Below are 25,408 nucleotides of genomic sequence, written 5' to 3'. Positions count from 1 at the left end.
CACACAGCCCTCTGCAGATCAGGGGGGCCGGGGACACAGTGATCTAACATGGATCGGTTTGTTATCAGACCCAACCGACTGCTGCTCATCTAAAGTGTTATAGGTGACTGTTTAATCTTCCATAGCAGAGCACTGTTTTCCCCTGTTAGCCACTGTCTCTATCCTAATAAGACACTTTAGTCATCGCCTTATGCTGACACAGAGTGTGTCTCTACGTGAGATTGTGTTCTGGTGTGTTTGAATAGACGGGATCCTCGTGTCAGGCCTTAACACGCTTTTTCATCATTTAATCAACTGGTAAAGGGCTGCCTTCGACCACCCAGTCCACACGCACCATCCTCTCTGTCCACTCCTATCATATAGACTCACCTGGTCACCAGCCCTATCATATAGACTCAGCTGGTCACCAGCCCTATCATATAGACTCACCTGGTCACCAGCCCTATCATATAGACTCACCTGGTCACCAGCCCTATCATATAGACTCACCTGGTCACCAGCCCTATCATATAGACTCACCTGGTCACCAGCCCTATCATATAGCCTCACCTGGTCACCAGCACTATCATATAGCCTCACCTGTTCACCAGCCCTATCATATAGACTCACCTGGTCACCAGCCCTATCATATATACTCACCTGGTCACCAGCCCTATCATATAGCCTCACCTGGTCACCAGCCCTGTCATATAGCCTCACCTGGTCACCAGCCCTATCATATAGCCTCACCTGGTCACCAGCCCTGTCATATAGCCTCACCTGGTCACCAGCCCTATCATATAGCCTCACCTGGTCACCAGCCCTGTCATATAGCCTCACCTGGTCACCAGCCCTATCATATAGCCTCACCTGGTCACCAGCCCTATCATATAGCCTCACCTGGTCACCAGCCCTATCATATATACTCACCTGGTCACCAGCCCTATCATATAGCCTCACCTGGTCACCAGTCCTATCATATAGACTCACCTGGTCACCAGCCCTATCATATAGACTCACCTGGTCACCAGCCCTATCATATAGCCTCACCTGGTCACCAGCCCTATCATATAGCCTCACCTGGTCACCAGCCCTATCATATAGCCTCACCTGGTCACCAGCCCTGTCATATAGCCTCACCTGGTCACCAGCCCTATCACCTGGTCTCATCTGGTCACCAGCCCTATCATATAGCCTCACCTGGTCACCAGCCCTGTCATATAGCCTCACCTGGTCACCAGCCCTATCATATAGCCTCACCTGGTCACCAGCCCTGTCATATAGCCTCACCTGGTCACCAGCCCTATCATATAGCCTCACCTGGTCACCAGCCCTATCATATAGCCTCACCTGGTCACCAGCCCTATCATATAGCCTCACCTGGTCACCAGCCCTATCATATAGCCTCACCTGGTCACCAGCCCTATCATATAGACTCACCTGGTCACCAGCCCTATCATATAGACTCACCTGGTCACCAGCCCTATCATATAGCCTCACCTGGTCACCAGCCCTATCATATAGCCTCACCTGGTCATACAGAGCATTCGGAAAGTATTCAGACCCCTTGACTTTTTCCATATTTCGTTAAGTTACAACCGTATTCTGAAATTGAATAGTTTTTAGCTACACAAAATAATCTACACACAATACCCCATAATGACAAAGCAAAAAATGCTTTTATTTTATTTGTACAAACATATTAAAACAAATAAAACAATATTTACATAAGTAAATATGACCCTTTACTCAGTACTTTGTTGAAGCACCTTTGGCAGCGATTACAGCCTCCAGTCTTCTTGGGTATGTCGCTACAAGCTTGGCACACCTGTATTTGGGGAGTTTCTCACATTTTTCTCTGCAGATCCTCTCAAGCTCTGTCAGGTTGGATGGGGAGTGTCGATGCACAACTATTTTCAGGTCTCTCCAGAGATGTTCGATCGGATTCAAGTCCGGAATCTATCTGGGCCACTCAAGGACTTTCAGAGACTTGTCCCGAAGCCACTCCTGGGTTGTCTTGTCTGTCTGCTTAGGGTTATTGTCCTGTATGAAGGTGAACTTTCACCCCAGTCTGAGGTCCTGAGCGCTCTGGGATGGTGCCAGGTTTCCTCCAGACGTGAAGCTTGGCATTTAGGCCAAAGATTTCAATCTTGGTTTCATCAGACCAGAGAATCTTGTTTCTCACGGTCTGAGAGTCTTTAGGTGCCTTTTGGCAAACTCCAAGGGGGCTGTCAATGTACCTTTTACTGAGGAGTGGCTTCCGTCTGGCCTCTCTACCATAAAGGCCTGATTGGTGGAATGCTGCAGAGATCGTTGGCCTTCTGGAAGGTTCTCCCATCTCCACAGAGGAACTTTAGTGCTCTGTCAGAGTGACCATGGGGTTTTTGGTCTCCTCCCTGACCAAGACCCTTATCCTCCGATTGCTACGGACAACTCCTTCGATCTCATGGCTTGGTTTTAGCTCTGACATGCACTGTCAACTGTGGGACCTTATATAGACAGGTCTGTGCCTTTCCACATCATGTCCAATCAATTGAATTTACCACAGGTGGACTCCAATCAAGTTGTAGAAACATCTCAAGGATGATCAATGGAAACAGGATGCATCTGAGCTCAATGTCGAGTCTCATAGCAAAGGGTCTGAATTCTTATGTAAATAAAGGTATTTCTGTTTTTTTATTTGTTATACCTTTGCAAAAAAAAAAATGTTTTCGCTTCATCATTATGTATTATTATGGGGTATTGTGATGTCATTATGGGGTATTGTGTGTAGATTGCTGAGGATTTTTTATTTTATTTGATCCATTTTAGAAAAAGGCTGTAACGCAACAAAGTCAAGGGGTCTGAATACTTTCTGAGTACACTGTACATCCTTTACATAACCCGTGTGGAAGTCAAGGGGTCTGAATACTTTCTGAGTACACTGTACATCCTTTACATAACCCGTGTGGAAGTCAAGGGGTCTGAATACTTTCTGAGTACACTGTACATCCTTTACATAACCCGTGTGGAGGGAAGGATCTTTATGTTGTCCAGACACCCTTTGAACAGGCATGAGAGCAGTACTACGTGGTAAGGATGTCTATAAACTGGAGTTAACTACAACGCTGTCCACTGGGAACAAGTCCCAACAGTACCTCACACTAAATCATATATTTTAATCATATTTTTTTTTTACATTTATTTAACCAGGCAAGTCAGTTAAGAACAAATTCTTATTTTCAATGATGGCCTGGGAACAGTGGGTTAACTGCCTGTTCAGGGGCAGAACGACAGATTTGTACCTTGTCAGCTCGGGGGTTTGAACTCGCAACCTTCCGGTTACTAGTCCAACGCTCTAACCACTAGGCTACCCTGCCGCCCCATGAGGATTCTGTCATGAGTGGCTCATTAATGTACATGGTATACAGATATTTCTAAAGGAAACGACTGAAGACTTGTTCTCGTTGTCAAGCCAACCGCCTGTTTTCTGTTCAGTTGAGATGTGAAAGCTCGTCTCTCTCAGAACATGCCAACGTTTGACCTTGAGCGCTTTACATAATTGAATGGAAAAAAAAAACAATTGTCACACTTAAGAATTTTAATTTAGAGCCACAGAAAGAATAAGACAATTAGGGGCAGCAGCGTTGAGGGGAAACACATTTATTTTCCAGTTAATTGAAAAAGTAATTGTCAGATCCAAAGATATTCTCTATAGTATAGATATTCTCTATAGTATAGATATATATATAGTATAGATATATATATATATAGTATAGATATTCTCTATAGTATAGATATTCTCTATAGTATAGATATATATATAGTATAGATATTCTCTATAGTATAGATATATATATATATATAGTATAGATATTCTCTATAGTATAGATATTCTCTTTAGTATAGATATATATATATATATATATATATATATATATATATATATATATATATATATATATATATATATAGTATATATATTCTCTATAATATAGATATATATATAGTATAGATATTCTCTATAGTATAGATATATATATATATAGTATAGATATTCTCTATAGTATAGATATATATATATATATATATAGTATAGATATTCTCTATAGTATAGATATATATATATATATATAGTATAGATATTCTCTATAGTATAGATATATATATATATAGTATAGATATTCTCTATAGTATAGATATATATATATATAGTATAGATATTCTCTATAGTATAGATATATATATATAGTATAGATATTCTCTCTAGTTTAGATATATATATATATATATATATATAGTATAGATATTCTCTATAGTATAGATATATATATATATAGTATATATATATATATATATAGTATAGATATTCTCTATAGTATAGATATATATATATATATATATATTATAGATATTCTCTATAGTATAGATATATATATATATATATAGTATAGATATTCTCTATAGTATAGATATTCTCTATAGTATAGTATATATATATATAGTATAGATATTCTCTATAGTATATAGTATAGATATATATATATATATATATATATATATATATATATATATATATTCTCTATAGTATAGATATTCTCTATAGTATAGATATATATATATATATCGTATAGATATTCTCTATAGTATATATATATATATATATATATATATAGTATAGATATTCTCTATAGTATAGATATATATATATAGTATAGATATTCTCTATAGTATAGATATATATATAGTATAGATATTCTCTATAGTATAGATATATATATAGTATAGATATTCTCTATAGTATAGATATATATATATAGTATAGATATTCTCTATAGTATAGATATATATATATAGTATAGATATTCTCTATAGTATATATATATATATATATATATATATATATATATATATAGTATAGATATTATCTATAGTATAGATATTCTCTATAGTATAGATATTCTCTATAGTATAGATATATATATAGTATAGATATTCTCTTTGGTATAGATATTCTCTATAGTATAGAGATATATATATAGTATAGATATTCTCTATAGTATATATATATATATAGTATAGATATATATATAGTATAGATATTCTCTATAGTATAGAGATATATATATAGTATAGATATATAGTATATATATAGTATAGATATTCTCTATAGTATAGATATATATATAGTATAGATATTCTTTATAGTATAGATATGGAACATATAGCCTATCAGACATATTCTGCCTATAGTATAGATATATATATAGTATAGATATCAACTCTATAGTATCAACAGATATCCTATAACAGCATCAACAGATACTTCCTCCCATCAGTACATATATATCAACAGTATAGATATTCTCTACAGCCCCCCCCTTCCCCCATAGATATATATATATATCAACAGTCCCCCCCCCATCAACAGTACTTCCTCCCATCAATAGTATCAACAGATATTCTCCTATAGTATAGATATACATATATCAACAGATACTTCTCCCATCAGTACAGATATATCATACAGCCCCCATATTCTCCCATCAGTATAGATATATATATATAGTATAGATACTTCTCCCATATAGTATAGATATCCTCCCATACAGTATAGCCCCCCCATATTCTCCCATAGTATAGATATATATATATAGTATAGATATTCTCCCATAGTATAGAGTTTCCCATCAACAGCCGGGGCCTTTCAGACATCTCCCATCAACAGCCAGGCCTTCTCCCTCAACAGTCATTTCCCCCACCCCCCCCTTCCTCCCATCAACAGCCCCCTCCCTTCCTCCCATCAACAGCCCCCCCCATCAACAGCCCCCCCCCCACTTCCTCCCATCAACAGCCCCCCCCATCAACAGCCCCCCCACTTCCTCCCATCAACAGCCCCCCCCCCTCCTCTCATCCTCCCATCAACAGCCCCCTCCCTTCCTCCCATCAACAACCCCCCTTCCTCCCATCAACAGCCCCCCCATCAACAGCCCCCTCCCTTCCTCCCATCAACAGCCCCCCACTTCCTCCCATCAACAGCCCCTCCCTTCCTCCCATCAACAGCCCCCCATCAACAGCCCCCCCAACCTTCCTCCCATCAACAGCCCCCCCCCCATCAACCCCCCACTTCCTCCCATCAACAGCCCCCCCCATCAACAGCCCCCCCTTCCTCCCATCAACAGCCCCCTCCCTTCCTCCCATCAACAGCCCCCTCCCTTCCTCCCATCCCATCAACAGCCCCCCACTTCCTCCCATCAACAGCCCCCCACTTCCTCCCATCAACAGCCCCCCCCCCCCATCAACAGCCCCCCACTTCCTCCCATCAACAGCCCCCTCCCTTCCTCCCATCAACAGCCCCCCCCACTTCCTCCCATCAACAGTCCCCCCCACTTCCTCCCATCAACAGCCCCCCCACTTCCTCCCATCAACAGCCCCCCCACTTCCCCCATCAACAGCCACCCCTTCCCCCATGGATGGGGTGCTGTTGATGGTTGAAGGGGGCTGTGGAGGGGGGGGGTAAATTCCAGGCTAATCAGTTTAAATGCCAGGCTAATACCAACACTACCAACCAACCACAACATAATGAAGGCCATTACAACCCCAAACCCCTGTAGATTAATCTCCTCTGTACAGCATCTTTAAAACCAATTGTGTGGAGGTTGGATCCCAACTTTTCTATAGGACCTAATGCATATATAAGTGTGTAATCTCAGGGAGCAGCGGAGGAATGTGTTTGAAGGAACGGGGTTTATATCTGTCTTGGGAATACTGGGAATGCCACAGCGTTCCGAGCTGGAACACTAAGCCCCGTTTCCATACTCCAGGGGCTGCTAGGAGCAAGCTGTGCACACTGATGTGTAGTTTAACAATACATCCCCTGCTGTACTGTACTCCCATTGACTGGGTCTGGAGGAGGACAACTCTAAACCTTTCACTGGCATTATGTCATTTAACCTTTATTTAACCAAGTCAGTTAAGAACAAATTCTTATTTACAATGACGGCCTACCGGGGAACGGTGGGTTAACTGCCTTGGTCAGGGGAACAGTGGGTTAACTGCCTTGGTCAGGGGAACAGTGGGTTAACTGGCCTTGGTCAGGGGAACAGTGGGTTAACTAGCCTTGTTCAGGGGAACAGTGGGTTAACTTGTTCAGGGGAACAGTGGGTTAACTGCCTTCAGGGGTCTTGTTCAGGGGAACAGTGGGTTAACTGCCTTGGTCAGGGGAACATTGGTGGGTTAACTGCCTTGGTCAGTGGGTTAACTGCCTTGTCAGGGGGGTTAACTGCCTTGGTCAGGGGAACAGTGGGTTAACTGCCTTGGTCAGGGGAACAGTGGGTTGGGTTAACAGTGGGTTAACCTGCCTTGGTCAGGGGAACAGTGGGTTAACTGCCTTGGTCAGGGGAACAGTGGGTTAACTGCCTTGGTCAGGGGAACAGTGGGTTAACTGCCTTGGTCAGGGGAACAGTGGGTTAACTGCCTTGGTCAGGGGAACAGTGGGTTAACTGCCTTGTTCAGGGGAACGGTGGGTTAACTGCCTTGTTCAGGGGAACAGTGGGTTAACTGCCTTGTTCAGGGGAACAGTGGGTTAACTGGCCTTGGTCAGGGGAACAGTGGGTTAACTGGCCTTGTTCAGGGGAACAGTGGGTTAACTGCCTTGGTCAGGGGAACAGTGGGGGAACAGTGGGTTAACTGCCTTGTTCAGGGGAACAGTGGGTTAACTGCCTTGTTCAGGGGAACAGTGGGTTAACTGGCCTTGGTCAGGGGAACAGTGGGTTAACTGGCCTTGTTCAGGGGAACAGTGGGTTAACTGCCTTGGTCAGGGGAACAGTGGGTTAACTGCCTTGGTCAGGGGCAGAACAACAGATTTTTCTTACCTTGTCAGCTCGGGTATTCGATCTTACAACCTTTCGGTTACTAGTCCAACACTCAAACCACTAGGCTACCTGACGCCCCTACACTCTAACCACTAGGCTACCTGCCGTCCCTACGCTCTAACCACTAGGCTACCTGCCATCCCTACACTCTAACCACTAGGCTACCTGACGCCCCTACACTCTAACCACTAGGCTACCTGACGCCCCTACACTCTAACCACTAGGCTACCTGACATCCCTACACTCTAACCACTAGGCTACCTGACGTCCCTACACTCTAACCACTAGGCTACCTGACGTCCCTACACTCTAACCACTAGGCTACCGGTCCCCTCTAACCCTAGGCTACACCCTCACCACTAGGCTACCTGACGTCCCTACACTCTAACCACTAGGCTACCTGACGCCCCTACACTCTAACCACTAGGCTACGTGACACCCCTACACTCTAACCACTAGGCTACCTGTCGTCCCTACACTCTAACCACTAGGCTACCTGACGCCCTTATACTCTAACCACTAGGCTACCTGCCGTCCCTCCACTCTAACCACTAGGCTACCTGCCGTCCCTACACTCTACCCACTAGGCGACCTGTCACCCCATGTCTCCTTGGCATCCAACACCACCAGGACATTTGAATCCTCTTAAACTGGTCCACATGACTTTAAGAAACCTCCAGTAGTGTCCAGGCGTTTACAACACTAAGCGGGTGGTGATCCATCATCTAGTTTTACACCATGCTTCTCTGACAACAGTTTTTCACACATTGACCTCTAACCCCCATTCCCCCCTCCCATTTCATATTTCCTGCGTCAGGTGCTGGTGCCCAAGAGGTCAGAGTTCAAGGGGAAGATGATTGAGGTGGAGATCTACGAGGCCGGCAAACACTTCCTGAAGGGAAGACCGCTGGACGGCTCCGTAGTGTTCACTCCCTCCGTCGCCGAGCCGCTGCAGAAGGGGGAGGTGTCTGGGCTCAGTCAGGTAATCAAATCAAATCAAATTGTATTCGTCACATACACATGGTTAGCAGATGTTAATGCGAGTGTAGCGAAATGCTTGTGCTTCTCGTTCCGACAATGCAGTAATAACCAACAAGTAATCTAACTAACAATTCCAAAACTACTGTCTTATACACACAAGTGTAAAGGGATAAAGAATATGTACATAAGGATATATGAATGAGTGATGGTACAGAGCAGCATAGGCAAGATACAGTAGATGGTATCGAGTACAGTATATACATATGAGATGAGTATGTAAACAAAGTGGCATAGTTAAAGTGGCTAGTGATACATGTATTACATAAGGATGCAGTCGATGATATAGAGTACAGTATATACGTATGCATATGAGATGAATAATGTAGGGTAAGTAACATTATATAAGGTAGCATTGTTTAAAGTGGCTAGTGATATATTTTACATCAATTCCCATTATTAAAGTGGCTGGAGTTGAGTCAGTGTGTTGGCAGCAGCCACTCAATGTTAGTGGTGGCTGTTTAACAGTCTGATGACCTTGAGATAGAAGCTGTTTTTCAGTCTCTCGGTCCCAGCTTTGATGCACCTGTACTGACCTCGCCTTCTGGATGATAGCGGGGTGAACAGGCAGTGGCTCGGGTGGTTGTTGTCCTTGATGATCTTTATGGCCTTCCTGTAACATCGGGTGGTGTAGGTTTCCTGGAGGGCAGGTAGTTTGCCCCCGGTGATGCGTTGTGCAGACCTCACTACCCTCTGGAGAGCCTTGCGGTTGAGGGCGGAGCAGTTGCCGTACCAGGCGGTGATACAGCCCGCCAGGATGCTCTCGATTGTGCATCTGTAGAAGTTTGTGAGTGCTTTTGGTGACAAGCCGAATTTCTTCAGCCTCCTGAGGTTGAAGAGGCGCTGCTGCGCCTTCTTCACGATGCTGTCTGTGTGAGTGGACCAATTCAGTTTGTCTGTGATGTGTATGCCGAGGAACTTAAAACTTACTATTCAATACGACTGTGTTTGTGTCTCCTCTGTCAACTCCCATTAGAGCTACAGTGGTAGCTCTCTCAGACAGGAGAATATCTACGGCAAAAGTTAACAATGGAACAGACCTACAGCAAAATGGTTACATTCCATATAGGATTTGTTGTTTTTAATTGTTGTTCTGCTTGAACTAAAAGAGTCTTTGAAACCAGTTTACTCTGAGGCTGGCAGGGTTACTTCAGGGCAGCCATCACACTCTGAGTTGTTTCTCCAAGTTCCTCCAATAGCTGCCTTTTCTTCCAGGGAACCAAAGTGCAAGGTGAAATGAAATGATTGAAAGCCGTAACTACGTGACTGTTATTACTATTAGTTGAGGCTTGGAAATGACATTTCATTCACTGCGTCAATTGGCCTGAACACCCTGTGAAGTCTTTCCTAGTAATGCGCTGTCACATCAATGGCCCTATTGAATTCAGCTTGAGGTTCAACTATTTTCTTTTCAGCAGGAAGCTGGTAGGCCGAGCGATCTCAGGTCGTCAAAGGGCATGTCTTCCCATTGGCTTACCAGGTTTAATAAAGGCAATACGTGAATAAAAGAATTGCATTAACAGAAAAAAAGACATTATGAACAGGGGAGAAGGTCTACCATTCAGTCAGTGTGAAGGTAGTAACTACCTGAATTGGTGTTGTCACGATACCAGGAAGCCAAGGAAACAAAACAGGAAGCGGTCTCAATGTCTCGAGGAATAACCTTCTTAATGTTGGACAAAACAGCCTTCCTTATCTTGTCACCCAGAGTCACATTTCGTTTATTTTTGAAAGCTATAGCACACAGTATTTTATTTACAAAAGTAGGTTTTAAAGGAGCATAGATTTGAGTCTGCTTCATGTTTCTTTTTTTGCCGAACAGGATGGTGGAATGGTGACATTGGAATGGTGACATTGGAATGGTGACACTGGAATGGTGACATTGGAATGGTGACATTGGAATGGTGACACTGGAATGGTGACACTGGAATGGTGACATTGGAATGTTGAATGGTGACACTGGAATGGTGACATTGGAATGGTGACACTGGAATGTTGACACTGGAATGGTGACATTGGAATGGTGACACTGGAATGGTGACATTGGAATGGTGACACTGAATGGTGACACTGGAATGGAATGGAATGACACTGGAATGGTGACACTGGAATGGTGACAACACCAATCTGAATAGATAAGACTAGTCCACTCCGGAGTGTCTGGTAGAATGAAGGACTTGATTTAGGCTCTCTAGAGATGCTTAAATGAATCTGCTAGTGAAACTCTCCTCTCTCAGCCTCATTGACTATTGGCCTAAAGTAGTCCTACTATATACAGTAGGGAATTGGGTGCCAGATTCTGAACTCACACTGTGTCTGCTCCGAGGCCATCTGTTCCTCCCTACAATAGTTCTTAGATAGAATTCACGGACGGGACAGACAGGCAGTAGGGCAGACCACTCCATCTTTTAATCACTTTAATCACTGCTTTTATAAATGGAGCCTTAAGTACTATCTATCTACCTGACAGGTCCTTCACTAGATGATGCCTTAAATACTGTCTATCTGCCTGACAGGTCCTTCACTAGATGATGCCTTAAATACTGTCTATCTACCTGACAGGTCCTTCACTAGATGATGCCTTAAATACTGTCTATCTACCTGACAGGTCCTTCACTAGATGATGCCTTAAATACTGTCTATCAGCCTGACAGGTCCTTCACTAGATGATGCCTTAAATACTGTCTATCATCCTGACAGGTCCTTCACTAGATGATGCCTTAAATACTGTCTATCTGCCTGACAGGTCCTTCACTAGATGATGCCTTAAATCTACCCATCAGCCTGACAGGTCCTTCACTAGATGATGCCTTAAATACTGTCTATCAACCTGACAGGTCCTTCACTAGATGATGCCTTAAATACTGTCTATCTGCCTGACAGGTCCTTCACTAGATGATGCCTTAAATACTGTCTATCAGCCTGACAGGTCCTTCACTAGATGATGCCTTAAATACTGTCTATCTGCCTGACAGGTCCTTCACTAGATGATGCCTTAAATACTGTCTATCTGCCTGACAGGTCCTTCACTAGATGATGCCTTAAGTACTGTCTATCAGCCTGACAGGTCCTTCACTAGATGATGCCTTAAATACTATCTATCTGCCTGACAGGTCCTTCACTAGATGATGCCTTAAATACTGTCTATCTGCCTGACAGGTCCTTCACTAGATGATGCCTTAAATACTGTCTATCTGCCTGACAGGTCCTTCACTAGATGATGCCTTAAATACTATCTATCTGCCTGACAGGTCCTTCACTAGATGATGCCTTAAATACTGTCTATCAGCCTGACAGGTCCTTCACTAGATGATGCCTTAAATACTATCTATCTGCCTGACAGGTCCTTCACTAGATGATGCCTTAAATACTGTCTATCTGCCTGACAGGTCCTTCACTAGATGATGCCTTAAATACTGTCTATCTGCCTGACAGGTCCTTCACTAGATGATGCCTTAAATACTGTCTATCTGCCTGGCAGGTCCTTCACTAGATGATGCCTTAAATACTGTCTATCTGCCTGACAGGTCCTTCACTAGATGATGCCTTAAATACTGTCTATCAGCCTGGCAGGTCCTTCACTAGATGATGCCTTAAGTAAAAAATAATCTATCAGCTTTAAAATGGCAGGTCCTTCACTAGATGATGCCTTAAATACTGTTTATCAGCCTGACAGGTCCTTCAAACATAGATGATGCCTTAAATACTGTCTATCTGCCTGACAGGTCCTTCACTAGATGATGCCTTAAGTACTATCTATCTGCCTGACAGGTCCTTCACTAGATGATGCCTTAAATACAGAGTCTATCTGCCTGACAGGGTCCTTCACTCAGATGATGCCTTAAGGGGTACTGTCTATCTGCCTGACAGGTCCTTCACTAGATGATGCCTTAAATACTATCTATCAGCCTGCAGGTCCTTCACTAGATGGTTCACCTGTTAATCACTCAGAGCCCTTCTGTACAGAGTCATCTACTCAATTACAAAAAGAATCTACAGAGTCAATTTAAGGTTTATTATTTCAGATATCTTTAAAATGTAAAGTGAAATATGGAGGCTATATACAGAGTATTACAGAATGTGGAAGAAGTTAGTACAGGGGGAAGTACCTGTTTTTTCCCATTACATTAGGTGCAGTCAACACACTCAGACAGCTCTATACAGCAGTGTTTACAAACATAGACAGACATGGAGGTGCACAAGTCAATGTAGCCTGACCTGTACAGAGTCACATTGGAGGCTATATACATACCGGTACAGAGTCAGTGTGGGTTTGAGTCATGTGGGGTCTGCAGGCTAAGATGTGGTCAGATCAGAGCCAGGGCTCTCTATACAGGGGGTACCGGTACAGAGTCAATGTGGAGGCTATATACAGGGGGTACCGGTACAGAGTCAATGTGGAGGCTATATACAGGGGGTACCGGTACAGAGTCAATGTGGAGGCTATATACAGGGGGTACCGGTACAGAGTCAATGTGGAGGCTCTATACAGGGGGTACCGGTACAGAGTCAATGTGGAGGCTATATACAGGGTGTTACGGTACAGAGTCAATGTGGAGGCTATATACAGGGGGTACCGGTACAGAGTCAATGTGGAGACTATATACAGGGGGTACCGGTACAGAGTCAATATGGAGGCTATATACAGGGTCAATGTAGGCCAGGGGGTACAGAGTCAATGTGGAGGCTCTATACAGGGGTACCGGTACAGAGTCAATGTGGAGGCTATATACAGGGGGTACCGGTACAGAGTCAATGTGGAGGCTATATACAGGGGGTACCGGTACAGAGTCAATGTGGAGGCTATATACAGGGAGTGGACCGGTACAGAGTCAGTGTTGAGGCTCTATACAGGGGGTACCGGTACAGAGTCAATGTGGAGGCTATATACAGGGGGTACCGGTACAGAGTCAATGTGGAGGCTATATACAGGGGGTACCGGTACAGAGTCAATGTGGAGGCTCTATACAGGGGGTACCGGTACAGAGTCAATGTGGAGGCTATATACAGGGGGTACCGGTACAGAGTCAATGTGGAGGCTATATACAGGGGGTACCGGTACAGAGTCAATGTGGAGGCTCTATACAGGGGGTACCGGTACTATATACAGGGGAGTCAATGTGGAGGCTATATACAGGGGGTACCGGTACAGAGTCAATGTGGAGGCTATATACAGGGGGTACCGGTACTGAGTCAATGTGGAGGCTATATACAGGGGGTACCGGTACAGAGTCAATGTGGAGGCTATATACAGGGGGTACCGGTACAGAGTCAATGTGGAGGCTATATACAGGGGGTACAGAGTCAATGCCTGGTACAGGGGGTCAATGTGGAGGCTATATACAGGGGGTACCTGTACAGAGTCAATGTGGAGGCTATATACAGGGTATTTACACTGTTGAGAACAGAGTCAATGTGGAGGCCATTTATACAGGGGGACACTGTGAGAACAGGGAGCCCGGTGAGAACAGAGTCAATGTGGAGGCTATATACAGGGGTACCGGTACAGAGTCAATGTGGAGGCTCTATATATACAGGGGGCCATTTACACGGAACAGAGTCAAAGTGGAGGCTATATACAGGGGTACCATTTCAGTACAGAGTCAATGTGGAGGCTCAGACATATGGAGAACAGGGGCCATTTCAGACCGGTACAGAGTCAATGTGGAGCCATTTCTAGACACATGGGGGTACCATTTCAGACACAGAGTCAATGTGGAGGCTATATACAGGGGCCATTTCAGACACTATGGAGAATAGGGAGCCACAGAGTCAATGTGGAGGCTATATATATCAGACACAGGGGGTACACTATATGGGTACAGAGTCAATGTGGAGGCTATATACAGGGGGTATAGAGTCAATGTGGAGGCATTTATATGGAGAATGGAGCCATTTACAGAGTCAATGTGGAGGCTATATACAGGGTGAGCCATTTCAGACACTACAGAGTCAATGTGGAGGACACTATATACAGGGGGGTACAGAGTCAATGCACCGGTATTGAGGTAATATGTACATGTAGGTAGAGTTATTAAAGTGACTATGCATAGATAATAACAGAGAGTAGCAGCAACACTAAAGAGGTAGGGAGGGGGGGCAATGCAAATAGTCTGGGTAGTCATTTGATTAGATGTTAGAGGAGTTATGGAGAATAGGGGCATTTCAGACACTATATAGAGAGGGGCAATATATGGAGAACAGGGAGCCATTTCAGACACTGTATGGAGAGAACAGGGAGCCATTTCAGACACTGACACTATGAGAATAGGGAGCCATTTCAGACACTATATGAGAATAGGGAGCCATTTCAGACACTATGGAGAATGTGGAGAATAGGGAGCCATTTCAGACACTGTGGAGAATAGTGAGCCATTTCAGACACTGTTGAGAACAGGGAGAATAGGGAGCCATTTCAGACACTATATGAGAATAGGGAGCCATTTCAGACACATTTCAGACACTATATAGAGAATAGGAGAGACACTATATGGAGGGAGCCATTTCAGACACTATATAGAGAATAGGGAGCCATTTCAGACACTGTGGAGAATAGGGAGCCATTTCAGACACTATTGAGAACAGGGAGCCATTTCAGACACTATGGAGAATAGGGAGCCATTTCAGACACTATGGAGAATAGGGAGCCATTTCAGACACTATATATGGAGAATAGGGAGCCATTTCAGACACTGACACTATGGAGAATAGGGAGCCATTTCAGACACTATGGAGAATGAGAATAGAGAATAGGGAGCCATTTCAGACACTATATGAGAATAGGGAGCCATTTCAGACACTATATAGAGAATAGGGAGCCATTTCAGACACTATTGAGAATAGGGAGCCATTTCAGACACTATGGAGAATAGGGAGCCATTTCAGACACTATGGAGAATAGGGAGCCATTTCAGACACTGTTGAGAATAGGGAGCCATTTCAGACACTATATGAGAATAGGGAGCCATTTCAGACACTATATGAATTTCAGACACTATATAGAGAATAGGAGCCATTTCAGACACTATATAGAGGAGAATAGGGAGCCATTTCAGACACTATATGGAGAATAGGGAGCCATTTCAGACACTATATGAGAGGGAGCCATTTCAGACACTGTGGAGAATGGAGAATGGAGCCATTTCAGACACTAGGAGCCATTTCAGACACTATATAGAGAATAGGGAGCCATTTCAGACACTATGGAGAATAGGGAGAGAATGGAGAATAGGGAGCCATTTCAGACACTATGGAGAATATGGAGCCATTTCAGACACTATATAGGGAGAGAATAGAACAGGGAGCCATTTCAGACACTATGGAGAATAGGGAGCCATTTCAGACACTATATTGAGAATAGGGAGCCATTTCAGACACTATGGAGAATGAGAATGGAGTAGGGAGCCATTTCAGACACTATATAGAGAATAGGGAGCCATTTCAGACACTAGAGAATGGAGAATATGGAGCCATTTCAGACACTATATGAGAATAGGGAGCCATTTCAGACACTGTATGGAGAATAGGGAGCCATTTCAGACACTATGGAGAATATGGAGCCATTTCAGACACTATGAGAATAGGGAGCCATTTCAGACACTATATAGAGAATAGGGAGCCATTTCAGACACTATATGAGAATAGGAGCCATTTCAGACACTATTGAGAATAGGGAGCCATTTCAGACACTGTATGGAGAACAGGGAGCCATTTCAGACACTATATATGGAGAACATGGAGCCATTTCAGACACTATGGAGAATAGGGAGCCATTTCAGACACTATATGGAGATTATATAGAGAATAGAATAGGGAGCCATTTCAGACACTATATAGAGAATAGGGAGCCATTTCAGACACTATGGAGAATAGGGAGCCATTTCAGACATGTCCAAGTGTTGTTTATAAGGTTCATTTTTTTACAGAGAGAAAAGAGTTTTGGTGGTGAACTTTTAAGAACATGATGTCATAGCATGAGAGAGAGCCTGATGGTTTGTTGGTTGGTGAACGTCGGGTGAGATGGCTGGCTGCCAGACGCTCTGAACCCGTCCCAAATAGCACCCTATTCCCTATATCGTGGACTACTTTGGACCCGCTCTTCCATATATATGAATAGGGTACCATTCAGGACGCAGGCTTAACGTTATGTTCTGTTCCTTGCCTGCCACAGCACTGCCCGGCTACAGCTCGGGCTGTAAAACCTGATGGAGTGTGAAATTAAAATGTGTATCACATTTCTGAGCATCATTTGATGGCCTTTCCTGCAGTACAAATGTTCAGGCGCTGCTCCTGTGAAAAATAACACCGAGCTCCCAGATTAACATACGCAAGAAAAATAGTGACAGTTTAGCCAGCCGTATCACTTCTAAATTGCTGATCGAGAACCCTCACTCACCTGTCTCTCCCTCTCTCTGTCTCTCTCTCTCTGACTGTCTCTCTCTGTCTGTCTGTCTCTGTCTGTCTCTCTCTCTCTGACTGTCTCTGTCTGTCTCTCCCTCTCTCTGTCTCTGACTGTCTCTCTGTCTGTCTCTCCCTCTCTCTGTCTCTCTCTGTCTCTCTCTGTCTCTCTCTGTCTCTCTCTGTCTCTCTCTGTCTCTCTCTCTCTGACTGTCTCTCTCTCTCTGACTGTCTCTCTCCCTCTCTCTCTCTCTGTCTGTCTCTCTCTGTCTCTATCTATCTCTCTCTCTCTTCCTAGGGGCTTTAGGCAATTAATAATATTAACATAATATCTGTTTTGTTTAAAAGGGCTTTACAGTAGAGTGGAGGCGCAGTAAGTGGGATGGTTGTATGATAGTGCTTCAGCTCAGTGACTGAACAGGAATCTCACAGTCCAGGTGTTTTAGTGACAGTCAGTTTGAACAGGTGCAGGTGTTTTTTTAGTTGACAGAATCTCACAGTGCAGGTGTTTTTAGTTCAGAATCTCACAGTGCAGGTGTTTTTAGTGACAGTCAGGTTGGACAGGAATCTCACAGTGCAGGTGTTTTTAGTGAGTCAGGTTGGACAGGAATCTCACAGTGCAGGTGTTTTTAGTGACAGTTGGACAGGAATCTCACAGTGCAGGTGTTTTTTTAGGTGACAGTCAGGTGTTTTTAGTGACAGTCAGGTGTTTTTAGTGACAGTCAGGTTGGACAGGAACAGTGCAGGTGTTTTTAGTGACAGGTTGGACAGGAATCTCACAGTGCAGGTGTTTTTAGTGACAGTCAGGTTGACAGAATCTCACAGTGCAGGTGTTTTTAGTGACAGTCAGGTGTTTTTAGTGACAGTCAGGTGTTTTTTTAGTGAATCTCACAGTGCAGGTGTTTTTAGTGACAGTCAGGTTGACAGTGCAGGTGTTTTTAGTGACAGTCAGGTGTTTTTAGTGACAGGAATCTCACGGGTGTTTTTAGTGACAGTCAGGTGTTTTTAGTGACAGTCAGGTTGACAGGAATCTCACAGTGCAGGTGTTTTTAGTGGTCTGTGAGTGCAGGTGTTTTTAGTGACAGTCAGGGATTTATAAACAGAATCTCACAGTGCAGGTGTTTTTAGTGACAGTCAGGTTGGTCAAAACAGTTTTTAGTGACAGTTATGAAACTCAAATGCAGGTGTTTTTAGTGAGTCAGAATCTCACAGTGCAGGTGTTTTTAGTGACAGTCAGGTTGGACAGGAATCTCACAATGCAGGTGTTTTTAGTGACAGTCAGGTTGACAGGAATCTCAAACCATCAATGCAGGTGTTTTAGTGACAGTCAGGTTGACCTGCAGGTGTTTTTAGTGACAGTCAGGTGTTTTTAGTGACAGTCAAACCATTTTTAGTGACCAGGATTTTTAGTGACAGTCAGGTGTTTTTAGTGACAGTAAACCAGGTTGGGAAATCTGACTGATCAGGGATTTATAAAAGCTGACATGCGAGAGGTCTTGGTCAAAACCATCTGACCTTGAAGGACTTGTGGACTAAACCATCTGACCTGAAGACGTGTGGACTAAACCATCTGACCTGAAGACATGTGGACTAAACCATCTGACCTGAAGACGTGTGGACTAAACCATCTGACCTGAAGACGTGTGGACTAAACCATCTGACCTGAAGACGTGTGGACTAAACCATCTGACCTGAAGACGTGTGGACTAAACCATCTGACCTGAAGACGTGTGGACTAAACCATCTGACCTGAAGACGACTAAACCATCTGACCTGAAGACGTGTGGACTAAACCATCTGACCTGAAGACGTGTGGACTAAACCATCTGACCTGAAGACGTGCGGACTAAACCATCTGACCTGAAGACGTGCGGACTAAACCATCTGACCTGAAGACGTGCGGACTAAACCATCTGACCTGAAGACGTTTGGACTAAACCATCTGACCTGAAGACGTGTGGACTAAACCATCTGACCTGAAGACGTGTGGACTAAACCATCTGACCTGACGACGTGTGGACTAAACCATCTGACCTGAAGACGTGTGGACTAAACCATCTGACCTGAAGACGTGGACTAAACCATCTGGACTAAACCATCTGACCTGAAGACGTGTGGACTAAACCATCTGACCTGAAGACGTGTGGACTAAACCATCTGACCTGAAGACGTGTGGACTAAACCATCTGACCTGAAGACGTGTGGACTAAACCATCTGACCTGAAGACGTGCGGACTAAACCATCTGACCTGAAGACGTGCGGACTAAACCATCTGACCTGAAGACGTGTGGATTAACCCTGTGCAGGTGTTGTTACTTTAACTTTAGCAGCTAGCTACAACCGTACCTATTAGTTAGAGAACTTTAGCAGCTAGCTACAACCATACCTATTAGTTAGAGAACTTTAGCAGCTAGCTACAACCATACCTATTAGTTAGAGAACTTTAGCAGCTAGCTACAACCATACCTATTAGTTAGAGGACTTTAGCAGCTAGCTACAGCCATACCTATTAGTTAGGGTACTACAGCAGTTAGCTACAACCATACCTATTAGTTAGAGAACTTTAGCAGCTAGCTACAGCCATACCTATTAGTTAGGGTTTTACAGCAGTTAGCTACAACCTTCCTGCCAGGCAGTAAACAGCCTCTGACGCCTCTTAAGTGAACCTGTTTAGCTCCAGAAAGGGTTTCTCTGTCTCTGTCCCAAATGACGCCCTATTCCCTATGTAGTGCACCACTGCAGACCGGAGTAGTTCAACGTAGTGAACTATATAATGTGCCATTTGGGATGCAGCCTCTCTCTCCTCTTGACTGTTGAAAACCACAGCTGTTTATCACTGGGAGTGACACAATGTGGCAGGGTTTTCTCCTCAATTACATGTCCTACACAGCGCTAAGCTATTAGCTGCCTGTTCCATCACGGACGGAAACCCATTACACACATTCACAAGCTCTCTCTACAAACACACACACTTTTAACGCACGCGCGCGCGCACACACACGGACACAGTGTATGGCACGGGGACACAACGAGGTGGCAAAGGTCTGGAATAGGAGAAACTGGATCAGATCCGTTTACGTCCTCCTCTCTCCTGTCTTCTAGACTGTATCAGCCATGATGACTAGCCGGTTGGAAGACACACTTTACCCTGTCTGCTGATCTGTCATGCCAGCCCCATACAGAGCCTCTACCCTGTCTGTTGATCTGTCATGCCAGCCCCATACAGAGCCTTTACCCTGTCTGTTGATCTGTCATGCCAGCCCCATACAGAGCCTTTACCCTGTCTGTTGATCTGTCATGCCAGCCCCATACAGAGCCTTTACCCTGTCTGTTGATCTGTCATGCCAGCCCCGTACAGAGCCTCTACCCTGTCTGTTGATCTGTCATGCCAGCCCCATACAGAGCCTTTACCCTGTCTGTTGATCTGTCATGCCAGCCCCATACAGAGCCTCTACCCTGTCTGCTGATCTGTCATGCCAGCCCCATACAGAGCCTCTACCCTGTCTGTTGATCTGTCATGCCAGCCCCGTACAGAGCCTTACCCTGTCTGTTGATCTGTCATGCCAGCCCCATACAGAGCCTCTACCCTGTCTGTTGATCTGTCATGCCAGCCCCATACAGAGCCTTTACCCTGTCTGTTGATCTGTCATGCCAGCCCCATACAGAGCCTCTACCCTGTCTGTTGATCTGTCATGCCAGCCCCATACAGAGCCTCTACCCTGTCTGTTGATCTGTCATGCCAGCCCCATACAGAGCCTTTACCCTGTCTGTTGATCTGTCATGCCAGCCCCGTACAGAGCTGTGATTACAGGTCTGACAGAGGTGCCTCGTGGTATTGATGTTGAATGGAGCAGGGGCATTTGGGATATGGGAAAGCTAAGCGGTATATTGTTGCTGCTTATTTCACCACACGAAGATGAAAAGGGGTTGTGGGATGGTCCTCCTTGTCGTGTGTATGGAGGAGCAGCTCGGTCACGCTTCCTTTAGATTCACTGTAAGAGAAGTAGTAGAGATTAATGGTGATTTTGATATTCACACTGTCGGTAGCGAAGGCTCCTCTTAAGTCCATATCTCGTGTTCATATATAGTCAACGACATCTCGACAGCTAGAAACAAACGCATTTCCCTGCACCTGCGATAACATCTGAAAACCTGGGTTCGGGACCAATAAACGTTGATTTGATTGAGCTTGGTATTTCAACTTCTGGTCATTTTAGTTTAAAAGCAGAAAACCCACCTGATTTGGGGAGGTGCAGGCTGGTAAAACAGAGAAGACAACTGCTACTGTCCACCGAAATAAAAAGGAAGCGATTAATATTCACTCCACTTCTGGTCGTTGTCATGCCCCAGTCTTTCTCTACCTGTCCTCCTGTCCCTAGACTCCCCCTAACCCTCCTCTACCTGTCCTCCTGTCCCTAGACTCCCCCTAACCCTTCTCTACCTGTCCTCCTGTCCCTAGACTCACTCTAACCCTTCTCTACCTGTCCTCCTGTCCCTAGACTCCCCCTAACCCTTCTCTACCTGTTCTCCTGTCCCTAGACTCCCCCTAACCCTTCTCTACCTGTCCTCCTGTCCCTAGACTCCCCCTAACCCTTCTCTACCTGTCCTCCTGTCCCTAGACTCCCCTAACCCTTCTCTACCTGTCCTCCTGTCCCTAAACACCCCCTAACCCTTCTCTACCTGTCCTCCTGTCCCTAGACTCCCCCTAACCCTTCTCTACCTGTCCTCCTGTCCCTAGACTCCCCTAACCCTTCTCTACCTGTCCTCCTGTCCCTAGACTCCCCTAACCCTTCTCTACCTGTCCTCCTGTCCCTAAGACACCCCCTAACCCTTCTCTACCTGTCCTCCTGTCCCTAGACTCCCCTAACCCTTCTCTACCTGTCCTCCTGTCCCTAGACTCCCCCTAACCCTCCTCTACCTGTCCTCCTGTCCCTAGACTCCCCTAACCCTTCTCTACCTGTCCTCCTGTCCCTAGACTCCCCTAACCCTTCTCTACCTGTCCTCCTGTCCCTAGACTCCCCTAACCCTTCTCTACCTGTCCTCCTGTCCCCAGACCCCCTAACCCTCCTCTACCTGTCCTCCTGTCCCTAGACTCCCCTAACCCTTCTCTACCTGTCCTCCTGTCCCTAGACTCCCCCTAACCCTCCTCTACCTGTCCTCCTGTCCCTAGACTCCCCTAACCCTCCTCTACCTGTCCTCCTGTCCCTAGACTCCCCCTAACCCTTCTCTACCTGTCCTCCTGTCCCTAGACTCCCCCTAACCCTTCTCTACCTGTCCTCCTGTCCCTAGACTCCCCTAACCCTTCTCTACCTGTCCTCCTGTCCCTAGACTCCCCTAACCCTTCTCTACCTGTCCTCCTGTCCCTAGACTCCCCTAACCCTTCTCTACCTGTCCTCCTGTCCCTAGACTCCCCCTAACCCTTCTCTACCTGTCCTCCTGTCCCTAGACTCCCCCTAACCCTTCTCTACCTGTCCTCCTGTCCCTAGACTCCCCCTAACCCTTCTCTACCTGTCCTCCTGTCCCTAGACTCCCCCTAACCCTTCTCTACCTGTCCTCCCTCACTATGACATCATTGTGTTCTCAACCCAGTAGACAACCTTGTCATTGGTCCCAGACTGGTAACCCTTTCTGACTGATGCTGTCTGTTCAAACTACCCTAACCCTTCTCTTTATGTTTTGTCCCCAGACTCCCCTAACCCTTGTCTACCACACACCTGTCCCTAGACACACTAACCCACTACCTGTCCTCCTGTCCCTAAACAAACATTCTCAGTCTGCCCTCCTGTCAAAACACACTTTCCCATAACCCTTGTCTGTGTGGGGACTGACTGGAACTTTTACCTGTCGATGTGTCTAGACTCCCCTGGGGACTGACTGGAGACTTAACCCTTCGATGTGTCTGTCCCTGGGGACTGACTGGAACCCTTTTACCATGTCCGATGTGTCTGTGTGGGGACTGACTGGAGACTTTACCATGACGATGTGTCCTGTGTGGGGACTGACTGGAACTTTACCATACGATGTCCTCCTGTGTGGGGACTGACTGGAGACTTTACCTGACGATGTGTCTGTGTGGGGACTGACTGGAGACTTTACCATGATGTCCCTCACTGGGGACTGACTGGAGACTTTACCCATGACAATGTGTCATTGGGGGACTGACTGGAGACTTTACCATGACTGATGTGTCTGTTGGGGACTGACTGGAAACAATGTGTCTGTGGGGACTGACTGGAGTTTTGTGTTGCCGATGTGTCTGTGTGGGGACTGACTGGAGACTTTACCATGACGATGTGTCTGTGTGGGGACTGACTGACTGTGTGGGGACTGACTGGAGACTTTACCATGACGATGTGTCTGTTGGGGACTGACTGGAGACTTTACCATGACGATGTGTCTGTGTGGGGACTGACTGGAGACGTCACCATGACGATGTGTCTGTGTGGGGACTGACTGGAGACTTTACCATGACGATGTGTCTGTGTGGGGACTGACTGGAGACTTTCCCATGACGATGTGTCTGTGTGGGGACTGACTGGAGACTTTACCATGACGATGTGTCTGTGTGGGGACTGACTGGAGACTTTACCATGACGATGTGTCTGTGTGGGGACTGACTGGAGACTTTACCATGACGATGTGTCTGTGTGGGGACTGACTGGAGACTTTACCATGACGATGTGTCTGTGTGGGGACTGACTGGAGACTTTACCATGACGATGTGTCTGTGTGGGGACTGACTGGAGACTTTACCATGACGATGTGTCTGTGTGGGGACTGACTGGAGACTTTACCATGACGATGTGTCTGTGTGGGGACTGACTGGAGACTTTACCATGACGATGTGTCTGTGTGGGGACTGACTGGAGACTTTACCATGACGATGTGTCTGTGTGGGGACTGACTGGAGACTTTACCATGACGATGTGTCTGTGTGGGGACTGACTGGAGACTTTACCATGACGATGTGTCTGTGTGGGGACTGACTGGAGACTTTCCCATGACGATGTGTCTGTGTGGGGACTGACTGGAGACTTTCCCATGACGATGTGTCTGTGTGGGGACTGACTGGAAACGTCACCATGACGATGTGTCTGTGTGGGGACTGACTGGAGACTTTCCCATGACGATGTGTCTGTGTGGGGACTGACTGGAGACTTTACCATGACGATGTGTCTGTGTGGGGACTGACTGGAGACTTTACCATGACGATGTGTCTGTGTGGGGACTGACTGGAGACTTTACCATGACGATGTGTCTGTGTGGGGACTGACTGGAGACTTTCCCATGACGATGTGTCTGTGTGGGGACTGACTGGAGACTTTACCATGACGATGTGTCTGTGTGGGGACTGACTGGAGACTTTACCATGACGATGTGTCTGTGTGGGGACTGACTGGAGACTTTACCATGACGATGTGTCTGTGTGGGGACTGACTGGAAACGTTACCATGACGATGTGTCTGTGTGGGGACTGACTGGAGACTTTACCATGACGATGTGTCTGTGTGGGGACTGACTGGAGACTTTACCATGACGATGTGTCTGTGTGGGGACTGACTGGAGACTTTACCATGACGATGTGTCTGTGTGGGGACTGACTGGAGACTTTACCATGACGATGTGTCTGTGTGGGGACTGACTGGAGACTTTACCATGACGATGTGTCTGTGTGGGGACTGACTGGAGACTTTACCATGACGATGTGTCTGTGTGGGGACTGACTGGAATCATTTATCCATATGATGTGTCTGTCATGGGGACTGACTGGATAATCATTTATCCACTATGGTGTCTGTCATGGGGACTGACTGGTCCCTTCTATAATCATTCTATCCATGATAGATGTGTTGTGTGTCCCTTCTATAATCATTCTATCCACTATGGTGTGTTGTCATGGACACCAAGGCTTGTCCTTTCTATAATCATTCTATCCACTATGGTGTGTTGTCATGGACACCAAGGCTGGTCCCTTCTATAATCATTCTATCCACTATAGTGTGTTGTCATGGACACTAAGGCTGGTACATTCTATAATCATTCTATCCACTATAGTGTGTTGTCATGGACACCAAGGCTGGTACCTTCTATAATCATTCTATCCACTATAGTGTGTTGTCATGGACACCAAGGCTGGTCC

General features: G+C 45.4%; 1 protein-coding gene across 1 annotated transcript in view; it reads left to right on the top strand.

The window, feature by feature from the left end:
* The window catches only part of LOC135529375 (threonylcarbamoyladenosine tRNA methylthiotransferase-like), a 52,475-nt gene that overhangs the window by 6,494 nt on the left and 20,573 nt on the right, over nt 1-25,408 (top strand). Inside the window, exon 3 of the mRNA XM_064958147.1 lies at nt 8,650-8,814. Within this exon, the coding sequence (XP_064814219.1) occupies nt 8,650-8,814 (165 nt within the window). The remainder of the gene's footprint in view (nt 1-8,649; nt 8,815-25,408) is intronic.

The sequence above is a fragment of the Oncorhynchus masou genome, unplaced genomic scaffold (genome assembly GCF_036934945.1).
Source record: "Oncorhynchus masou masou isolate Uvic2021 unplaced genomic scaffold, UVic_Omas_1.1 unplaced_scaffold_1149, whole genome shotgun sequence".
Taxonomy (NCBI): domain Eukaryota; kingdom Metazoa; phylum Chordata; class Actinopteri; order Salmoniformes; family Salmonidae; genus Oncorhynchus; species Oncorhynchus masou.
This window is presented reverse-complemented; position numbering and strand designations above follow the sequence as displayed.